The sequence below is a fragment of the Doryrhamphus excisus genome, chromosome 14 (assembly GCF_030265055.1).
Source record: "Doryrhamphus excisus isolate RoL2022-K1 chromosome 14, RoL_Dexc_1.0, whole genome shotgun sequence".
NCBI lineage: Eukaryota > Metazoa > Chordata > Actinopteri > Syngnathiformes > Syngnathidae > Doryrhamphus > Doryrhamphus excisus.
In genome coordinates, this window is record NC_080479.1 from 10,526,675 (window position 1) to 10,537,475 (window position 10,801).

The following is a 10,801-nucleotide window of genomic DNA, read 5'->3' on the forward strand; positions in this document are numbered from 1 at the left end:
CACTCGCACTTCAACTCAAAAAGGATGACAGGCTTCTGCATTTGATTATCAAACGTTATCAAACGGTGGTGCGTGCACCGCTAATGGCACGCCCAAGCACCAGATTGTTTCATAAAATTAGAGATATGTACATATGAAATGGCTGCCTCCAAAGTTTACTGCCACGTTCAACAGATACAAGGTGATGGTAGAACAGAGGTAGCAACAGTGGTAGGAAATATTTTTTTCAGGTGGAGTACCATTGGTCTGTATTGTGTTTGTGTAGCTGCAATTATTTAAAACATGTTGGCAGAGACAAACTGCAGGTTTTCTTTCCAACCAGTTTCTCCAGCAGGTGATTTAATTGATGTGCTCCTTCCCTCAAACCAAAGGAGGGTTAATCATTAAAATCACCTGCTTTAGTGACAGGCTGGAAAAAAAAACTTGTGTCTGAGTGTTTGAGTTGAAGACAACTTTACACAAACCTGAATTTTATGTACATTATATACATTAATACAAACATTTTGAGTAAAATGTTTGATTGTATTTTATTTTGAAATATGAGAATGTCTATTTGGTAATGTGGAATAATGTATATTTTTGATTTAATTATCGGAAATGTATTTGTAATGAACAAAGTTTCGTAATGTGGAATGTCAATTTTAGATTTAATGATCGGAATTGCATTTTTTGTCCAATTGATGACGCTACAATCTATTGCGCACGCGCACTGCTACCATCTGTAACCAACGCTCACTTTCGCGCAACCTATTGCGCATGCGCACGGCTGCCACCACACCTTTGACCAGGCCAAAATGGCTGCTTGCCAAAACTAACATTTATTGCCTGTTAACATCTTTGTTTTGTCACCAAGTGGTAAGTCTATCAACCTGAAACTTGGCTCCGAGTTTAATTATGTTCACGCCCTCGAAGAGTGTCAAGCTCAACCGTACCAGGTTGAAAGACGTCGCATTAAAGTTTGTGCCAAGACGTAAATTACCGGTTGACGTTAACCAAAATGTAGCAGAGTCCACTATTTTAGGGGAGATAGCGGATTCCACCGCTAGCAGTAATGGTGACTTTCCCCAAGGAACTTCTGTGGACCCCCAACCGGGGTGGCGGCGTGTGAGAGGCAAGTATATTCCAAGCACCAGCACCTTGAGGCGCATGAGCAGGTTGGGCTCTTGGCTGCGCCATACTAAATGCAAGAGTACCATAGTAAGAGTGAACGTTAACGGGGTTCACACTGCAATTAAGATGTAATCAAGTTTTGCATGTACAGTAAAGCTAATTACATGCAACAATCGATGCTAAGCTAACATCTTAAATGCATTCAATATTTTGACAAATACATCCAATCCAAACGATGTATTTCAGAAAGTACTAAGTACCTATGGTATCGCAGCAGAATTTTCTTCGGTAAAACATTAATTTTCTGACACGGAAATGTTATGTTTAGACAAATGCAATGGGAGCTTGGACTTGATTGTTTACATGATCATGGCATTTTGTAAAATACGACGTAAAGATACGATGTAAAACTCAGGAGTGCCCACAGTACGACCCACTGAGATTTGTGGCTTACAGTATATATTTTTTTGTGGTCCATCCATCCACTTTCAATGCCACTAGGATTGTGGGGTATGATTATTTTTGGAATGTGGGAGAAAACCATGGCAGGGAGAACGTACAAACTCCCCTGGCCCTTGGTATGTTCTAAAAATAGAATAAGAAAACAGCAAAAATTGAAAGTGCTAATGTATATAGAAACTGTCATTCTTGTGAGAGCTTATTTGTGTCTAAGATGACTTATTTTTATTGACTATTGGGTAATACAAGTGTAAAGGAGACTATAGGGGTGTTATGTGTATATGGCTCAATTATGTCATGTGTATATGGCTCTAATAATGGTGAAAACAATATTTAGAAGGTCATAATGCATATATTTTCAATTTATTAATATCAAATCCCACTTTGCTGAAATTCACTTATCACGGTCAGGTCTGGAACCAATTAACTGCAATATAGGATGACAGTACTGCCATACAAGCTATACATGGACTATTCTAATGTATATCCAAGTTTATTTTCTGTATTTAAGCTATAATGCAAAATGTGAGGCGTGTAGTCTTGTAAGAGAACATTTGCACCACCTTGACTAGTTTATATTTGCACTTGCAGGTGTTGCTAGAACTGTGAATCCCACGTCTACTTCCATTGTTTGTTCGGACGTCTCCTTAAAAAGACGTTCACAAGCATCCAGCTGCAAAATCTGTGGTGACTGTAAATACATTTCCCCTCAGAGGAGAACCACGGTCAGGCAAGTGGCAAAAAGCTTTGAACCCAGCCCAGAACAGACATCCAAGGAAACCTTTAGGCTCGACCGCTACCCTAAAGTAACCCTTTGTGACGTAGTCCTAAACTCTAATGCAAGAAGGAACTGTTGTGGCTTTTTGCTATCAGATCTTATGAAAACCGAGACTGTGCGTTGCTTCAAACAGGGCATGACAACTACTGGATTTCAGTTGAAGCCCTGTTGTGACGAGTGCGGAAATAAAAAACGGAGAAATCTGGGAGAATGCACAAAGACAGAGACTTTCATCAATCAGGCTGCTTGTCATTTGTTCCCGACGGGAAACACAATAGGGAATCACAGCACAGGTGGGACCTTTGGAATGGAGCGACACAAGGGTAAAATAAACTTGAACAGCCGTATAAAAGAGGCACAAACATGCAGTCAGTCATGTCCAAAACCTACTGCAGGAACATGCAACCCTGAGGAACCTTGCCAAAAACGGACAGCACGAGAAAGACCAGTATTGTTCAGTGATGACCCGGCTTCATTCACCTGTCAGAGGGTGAGGGTCTATATTAGAAAACCACACTATTCATGTGCACGCACAGACATGCCGTGGCCCTTATCTGACATTGGAGCCACCCTTTCAACACATGCCAAACTCTCAGAAGCAGCTACCAAGCGTTGGTTATCTACACTGTATCATGATTCTCTAGGATCATTAAGATGCCAAAGCAGTGACCTTCACCAAGAAGCCAGTCTTGCAGATGGTGCAGGACACAAGTCTTCCGAAAACATATGTGATGTTAAGGAATCAACTGTAGGCGTTCCTTCAGTTTTCGCTACCTTCTCCACAGCAACTCAGCAGTTGGATTCAGGTACTAACATACAGTCCGTGCCTCCATCCACGTCTAGCAATTCGCTCACTCCTTCACCCGCAGAACTGTGCTTGAGTGACTGGCAAATGTCCCCGCCCGTCTCGGCCCCGTCTCCCATCCCCAGCGGTGTTTGGAGTTGGGGTTCTTCACCGAGCATCCTTGCATGGACCCCCGATACCCAGAGTTCGCACCAGTCCTCCCTCCTCTTGTGTCAAGAGATAGGACCCAACGGCAGCAGCATGCCTTTAAACTGCGATACGCCTCCTGCAAGAGACAAGTCGGATGAAGGATGCGAAGAAAGTATTTTAAGGGAGGATCTACTTCCACCTCTGCTTTCTCCGTTTGGTTCACCGCAAACAAACTTCCCGAGACAAAGCCTTACACTTGACAAAGATGAGATGAATACACTCTTGCCACAAGTGGTCATGAATGGTTTGGTAAACCAGGATCTTGCACGACTGGAAGTAGTCTCCTGTGACTTTGGATCTCTTCCTGATCATACGCCGAGAGAACCATCCCCCTGCCGTGTCAGAGATGTGGACAAGGGAAGTGATCCAGAAGCTAGTGAGTCACAAGGAACTCCTTCAGATCGGACACCAAACGAGGACCATTCCACGGAACCCAGCTCTTCTTCGAGCACACAGGGACAGCCGACTTCTGGGGATGCTTGGCCGTGCGTTTTGGATGAGCTCACAGCGTATCAACAGGATATCCTGCTTGTTAATGTCTGCCAGGATGACACGGAGCTGTTTGAGAACCTACCAGATGAGAGCCTGCTGAAACTGGGTCCCGCCAGGGTTCAAGTAAACCCAATGACGACTTATGGTGTGCCGCAAACTGTGAAACAAAGGTACGAAATCATGGCTTACACATCTGCATAGTCACTACACCGTCTTGTCCGACGCCGACTTGATTCTTTGCTAGCTTTTTTAGATTCTTTGCGTGACATGCAATTCTACGCCAAAATGCAAGGACTGTTGGCTTCCTTTGTCGCTAATGACCAATGTCAATTAAAGAGAGATGAGGAGTGGGTGGAACTAAACAATGTTAACTTATAACATTAAACAATATTAAACTAATATTAATATTAAACAATACGTGAGGAAAAAGTGGTAGAAAGTGAATGAATGAATGCATGAATGTTCACTTTCATTGGAAATGTTTATGTTCCCTGCCACATTATTCTCACTCCTTATGTGAAACACCCTTTTCTGTGTGAGATTAAAACAGTTAGAATGAGGCAGCTAACAATGCACATGATTGGACACACCTATTTTGACTTTTAAAAAAAAAGTTGTAAAAAAAATGCCAACAGCGTACCTGTACATTAACCAACTCTCTGCGCAATATTGTCACGGATATATGAATTTAATTTTACCGACTTAGGGTGAATGGGATGGAAAAAGTGAGCTATTTTCAGAGGGAAACAAAAGTACAGTTTGGTACACAACAGTACTTGTTGTGACAAGGCAATATATTACTTGTGTTTCAGATCGACCCCTGTTAATATAAAGCTTCAATGTGGAAGTCCAGAAGTGAATGGTATGGCACTTGACACAATAAATTATAATGGTGTACCATAGGGCATTATCCTTTGTTTGTTTGTTTGGCCTCCTATTTTGACAAAATGAATACAGGACTGAAGAACATTATTGTGCTATGTGTTATCCAGTGATAATCATGCAATTTTCAATTTCACAGAGGAACACATCAGCAGGCCCTGGAGACCTAGGAAGCGCAGTACTTCACCCAAAACCCACGACGACACATCTCTTCTCACACATAAACGAACCAAATCAATGGTAATGAGGAACCAATGAAGGTTTATTACATAGAGATGAGTGCAGCGTTTCATGCTTTACTGCGTCCCTGAACAGGGCAAGTATGATGCCAGCAGAAATTGTACAAATGGAGGCCAAGAAAGGTGTGTTTTGTACACATTTCAGCCCCTTTAAGTGTTGCAGGTTTTCACTATTCATTCTCTTAAAACAGACAACAGCCCATCGAAAACCAATCACACAATGTCATGTCTCCGGTTGGCACTTGGAGAAATGGTGAGTGACAAATGCAAACCACACGCAATAATTAATAATATTTAATGGCTTTTCTGTCTCTAGCTCTTCATTCAGGCCCTTCGATGCCAAACCCCGCAAACAAGAGTCATCTTAGATGTCAGAAATTAGCTTCCGTAAGTATTCCACCACTAAGGAAAGGTCACCATCTTCCCTTCCTTTGGAAAAAATGTATTTAAATGTCAGTGGGCCTCTGCACAGATTGTATTTCTTTCCACTTACTTCAAATAACTGACCAAATTTAATAAAAGCCCTCCTATATTTTTGGACCATGTGGACGTTATCCTGCGAGAGGCTGGAGTTAATAAAAGCGAGCATGAAGTAAGGGTCAAGAAAACCCTTTCTAATTCATGTTGGGGCTAATGTAAATATACAGGCTGCTGCACTAAAGTGTACTTTGAGAGGTTAGTGCGCCACAGAAACATCAGGTAACTTTATAAATATTCATGCTGCGAACTTACTTTGTTTTGTTTCGCAATGTTTCCACTTTTAACGAGTTGGAGTAATGTGAGATCTCTTACCCCCCATTAAACATTCAGTACTGCAGGCTGTTCTTCAGTGAATCACAGTCCTGTGGCTTCAAGATGTGCCGCTTCCTGCATGTGCCTCTGGAGGGTGACGAGAAGGTAAACTCCAGGGCCGTGCTATGAATCACCCTGTTGATAAAGCAGAACTTCTGAATATACAGTGGAACCTCTGAGGTTAAAGGTCCCTGTTATGCCAGATTGACTTTTTAAGTTGGGTCATAGCAGTAATATGTGGCTCCAGAGGCAGCTCATGAGCGACAAACAACAGAAAAATCATCTTTTGTTTAGTGCGGTTAGTTGTTTCCAGACCTGACCGCAATATTTACACAAAGCAGGATTCAATAATCTGAATATTTTCGTAGTTTGAGCATAGACAACCATTTGAATACTTTGTAAATATGGATTGTTACCATTATTAGAGCAGTGTAGACACAAAGTAACACCCCTATAGTCACTTTTCCACTCTTGTTATTCTTTATTTAGACAACATTGCAGAACTCTTCTGCGCAAGCTACGGGATCACTGCAGAGACATAATAAGAGACTGCTGCTGCTTGTAGCATAGCATCCTACTGAACCAGATTTTAGACAATACACTTTATTGGGACCTCCTGAGATCTCTCTAAAATGGTTGAAAAATAGTACAATATTAAGTCACAAATTGTACTAAAGTAGTTCAAGATGGTGACTGATAGGCGACATCACCCTCTGCTGCACGTTTGCTGTAAAGCGCCACTTCATCAGTGTTTCTTCTTCTTTTCAGTTCTGTGTCGACACCGTGGCGCGGTTTACCAGAAATCCAAAGTGCCTCCATAAAGCAGGTACAAATGTATTTAAGTTCAAATGTATCCTCACAACTCAGAAATAATCAATACAGACTCATTGGGTACACTTGCATGGTCTTAATTGTCTAATATTAATATGTACATCTTCCCATTCACTGCCGTATTTTTTTCAGGAGCTGTATTCACAGGCTACTACCAGAATAACCCCCCAGGCACGTTTTTCTCCAAGCCAGTGTTTCTGTCGCTCCTCTGGGGCCTGGTCAAAGCAGGCATGGTGTCTGATGTCTTGTCAGTTCTCAGCATCAGCTTGGCTCACAATATAGTGGTCAGTTGATTTCCACTCACTCTTGGGGTGCAATGCATGTTGGCGACCAGTAGGTGGCGGGAAATGTCGCTTTTCTGAGAGCTGATACATGGACCCTAAATACAAATACTGTAGTGTGTACCTATCTCTTTTTGTTAGCCCACCCACGAGTTCCTGCTTGCCCTTTTCAATTTGGTAAGAGTGAGCGGTCTCGCAAGCGTTTTGCCTCAACTTGTACAGCTCTCTTACAAGGTACCTGAACACCAAAGCGTCTCACTAAATCCTGATGTTTTTGTATGCATGTTAAAGTTTTTATGCTGGTCGACAGATGGCCAGTGAAAACTCAATGCTGAGCTTGGATTGCTTCGAATGTGTTAAAAACACTCCTGAGTTCCAGCAGATGACAAATCCAAATACACTTGAAAACCAAAGGTGTGTTGGTTTATATCATTTTTTTTCTGTGGACACAATATTGCAATGCTGTATTTTTTCCCTTTGCTGTGTTGTCAAAGGTTATGTACTGTATCCAGTAGTGTGCCCATTTTGGAATACCTGAACCTGGCCGATGTCATCGAGATGGAGGTTAGGCTCATCCACTAAACTAAAAGTGTGTTTTGAAAGTATGGCGTCACTCCAGCCAAATGTTGCCAACATTTTTGTGTATTTGTTTTGTACGGCAGCTTTGCGCCAAGCAAGAGGACTGGCACCAGATGGCAGAGGCTTTCCGCTCCTTTTGCACACCCTGCCGACATCCCAACCATCTGGAGCGCATCAGCGGTCACATCGCTGTCGCACTTCTGTCGGAGGGCAAAGACAAGATGTCTCTGCCCTTTGCCACATTCTCTGAGACATGTAAGCACTTTGTATTACTTTCGTGTCTTCTGGAACACTTTTTGGTCATTAATAAAAACATTATAGCATATAGGTGACTTTTGTTTGCAGTTTGTCAAAAAGAAGATCCAGGGTCCCTTGTGATGAGTTTCTTTGGCAGAATTGGAGTCTCGCTCATGCTAAGATACTATAAAACACACCAGTGGACCAAGGTAAATAACCTGCTGTTCTTACAATCACACACGCAAAAAAACTTTTGTAAATTTATAATTTACATTATATTCTCATTTTTTGCATCACTGACCAACCAATTGTAAACGTGCAGGGATCCACTATATTATATCATTTTACTTTAAATATCAAATAAAAAACTGAATGGCACGATTATCAGCATGCTTGTTTAAAGTTTTACAATTTAACAAGCAGACCAGGGTTCAATTCCACCCTCGGCCATCTCTGTGTGGAGTTTGCATGTTCTCCCCGTGCACGTGTGGGTTTTCTCCGGTTACTCCGGTTTCCTCCCACATTCCAAAAACATGCTAGGTTAATTGGCCACTCCAAATTGTCCATAGGTATGAATGTGAGTGTGAATGGTTGTTTGTCTATATGTGCCCTGTGATTGGCTGGCCACCAGTCCAGGGTGTACCCTGCCTCTCGCCCAAAGACAGCTGGGATAGGCTCCAGCACCCCCGCGACCCTCGTGAGGAAAAGCGGTAGAAAATGAATGAATGAATTTAACAAGCATGTTGCTAATCGGGATCACATGGTTTAATATGGCCTTTGTACCTCTGTTAGGGTCAAAGGGTGGTGGAGGTGCTGTCCCTTTCAAAAGTCAGCTACTCTATGCTGAAAGGTCTATTTGGAAATGAGGATGGAGGATCACGCTGCGCCTTGGTCACCATGGCAGCAGAGCTCTTCCTTCTCAGCGGCAGCCTGGAAGGAGCTCTCAACACTCTCCGAGGTATCGAATGTGCAGTTTGAAGAGCTAGGATAATTCTACAGTGTTGTGAGGATTTGTGTCTGTGAATGTAGAAAACAATTGGTTCGTGAGTTCAAGCGCCTGGCCGTGTCAGCCTGCTGATTTGGAGAGCAGAAGCCGTGTGCTCATCCATCTGTCTAAGAGCACCTCACACAGAGACACACTGGAGGTGCTTTGTCATCTCCCTGGAATCCAGGACCCCATCGGTGAGAGACTCATCTGAGCTGTCAGTCAGCCTGTTAGGTGTTGTAATAAATAGAACATGCAAGATACTGAGTGTGTGTTTTTGTCCAGACCAGTTTGACGTCTTGAGATACACGCCGCTCTTTAACTCTCACCTGCAAGTGTGCCTGGACAGACAGGTGCTTCCTGTAGCGTCCGACGCTGTGGACTTCATGCTGTCTAAAAAGCTCCTGGTCGAGCATGTGGTGTTGCAGAAGCTTTTACACAAACTGGGGAAGCAAAACCAATGGCTACGTGCACGTGAGGTCTTCAGACGTAAGTGGAACAAACAAAGTAGACTTTGTTTCTTTAAAACCAAGCATTCGCTCACACCTGCTATCTGTGTGCTCATTAGACGCTCTCGCCGCTGGGTATTACCCTGCTGTATCTGCCCCCCCTGGCTTCATGTCGCTGATTGTCCCGAGTCGATTGGTTGATGTGGAACTGGCACTCTCACTGGAGATGTTAATCACCATCAACGCTCCAGCCATTGGCCGCCACTCATTGGCTGCACCCTCCACCCTCAGCATCACCCTGAAGAGGTTACATCTGTGCTGCATTGTCACATTTCAGCAGCCATTTCTCCTTAAAAGACAATACAGCAGAAATTTAACTTGCGGCTTACCGTCATCAAAATACAGATTTTGTTGCAGTAAATTAATCCCTTGCCACTTTGCCATTCAAATTACATGGCTTCACACTATCACGGTTTTTCCAAAATATCCTGTCAGACATGATCGCCAGAACAACAGGCATTTATTGCAGGTTTGAATTACAACAGTCACAATAATCCCTATAAAAACGGCTATTCTAATAGTCGCCATGCCAATAATCAATTATATAAGCTGTACACTGACTTCTCTCAAGTATAAATATTTTTACAATATATAGTATATATAGTTTCATTTCTAACTAGGCTGTGATAACTTGGTACTTTAATGGGAGGGGCGTACTCACTTTTTTTAGATGTTTCATCTACCTTACGTGCCTGACGTTTTTTCTCCCTCCCCCACCAGGACTCAGGAGAGCGAGAGCGAGAGTGATTATCTTTTGGCTGGTAGCCGCCTGCTCTCTGCAGCGTGCATCCCTCAGCCCAAACTGATAATCCATTATGTGGCTGTGAACTCCTCACAGGAGCAACTCTTCACTCTGAGCATTGCCTCGGCCCAACGCTGGCTGCACCACAATCATTTGTGGGCAAACGAGGTGTGGATACATTAAATAATACTGTAGGTAATGGTTATGTACAGAAAGTTTAAAGCCAAAAAAAAAAGACGATGTAATTGTTATATTTTGATACCAGTGTAACTGACTGGATTATTGTATGAGGAACATGCAAATATTGTTGCTAGTTCAATAGCTGTGTGTGTATATTTTTGTTGATAGTGTTTTTATTCAGTGTTCTGCTTTAAAAGTTCAGGTACATAAAAACACAATGTTTCTCTCTGGTCTTATTTTCAACACATTGTTTCTTAGAAAATTTAGTCAAAGGAACGAAATAACTGATGATTGATGATGTTTTTCCTCATTTGTTTTCAGGTAGAAAAAGAGCTCATTGTTGCATGCATGACACCCCAGTTTATACTTTTTGAGTGATCTATTGTTGTTGCAAGAGGTTCACAGCTATATATAAATATGAAACTATATGTGTTAATACTGTTCTATCATTGTTCGCGACCTCGGGCTCAGCGGTGAAAATGTGTAAAAGGACACTTTGTGTTTCTCATGCATCATTTGGACCGATTCAGTTAGAGTATTTATAACCACAACCTAAACAAAATACACAATTGTTTTTTTCTAATCTGTGAGAGTTGCCTGAGGTCAAGCCAACACAAACCTTCACATGGTCCGGATACTCGAGTGTGTCAAATATTTCATGTTAACATTGTCAAATGGCTGCTCAGTCAGATGATGCTCTGTAAATAATGA

General features: G+C 42.3%; 1 protein-coding gene across 3 annotated transcripts; it reads left to right on the plus strand.

The window, feature by feature from the left end:
• Position 1: 1 nt before the first annotated feature.
• On the plus strand, positions 2-10,649 carry topaz1 (testis and ovary specific TOPAZ 1). Of its 3 annotated transcripts, none has more exons than XM_058047577.1 (21): positions 2-1,111; positions 2,161-4,003; positions 4,646-4,695; positions 4,855-4,955; positions 5,031-5,077; positions 5,146-5,207; positions 5,271-5,341; positions 5,765-5,851; positions 6,515-6,572; positions 6,710-6,861; positions 7,000-7,092; positions 7,169-7,272; positions 7,371-7,422; positions 7,521-7,692; positions 7,783-7,883; positions 8,467-8,632; positions 8,704-8,856; positions 8,945-9,148; positions 9,228-9,414; positions 9,889-10,078; positions 10,412-10,649. In XM_058047577.1, the coding sequence occupies exons 1-21, from the start codon at positions 895-897 to the stop codon at positions 10,466-10,468; spliced, it is 4,167 nt and encodes a 1,388-aa protein (XP_057903560.1). In that variant the 5' UTR covers positions 2-894; the 3' UTR covers positions 10,469-10,649. The 3 variants fall into 3 exon arrangements, with proteins under 3 accessions (XP_057903560.1, XP_057903559.1, XP_057903561.1); XM_058047576.1 differs by having other exon boundaries at positions 7,353-7,422; positions 10,412-10,648; XM_058047578.1 differs by lacking the exons at positions 9,228-9,414; positions 9,889-10,078; positions 10,412-10,649 and having other exon boundaries at positions 7,353-7,422; positions 8,950-9,079.
• The last annotated feature ends 152 nt before the right edge of the window (positions 10,650-10,801 follow it).

Bases quoted from the DNA above. Each gene is read 5' to 3' on its own strand.
- topaz1 (XM_058047576.1), top strand. From the start codon at position 895: ATGTTCACGCCCTCGAAGAGTGTCAAGCTCAACCGTACCAGGTTGAAA. The intron at 1,112-2,160 runs GCAAGTATATTC...TTGCACTTGCAG, and splicing joins GGGGTGGCGGCGTGTGAGAG to GTGTTGCTAGAACTGTGAAT. The intron at 8,633-8,703 runs GTATCGAATGTG...CTGTGAATGTAG, and splicing joins AGCTCTCAACACTCTCCGAG to AAAACAATTGGTTCGTGAGT.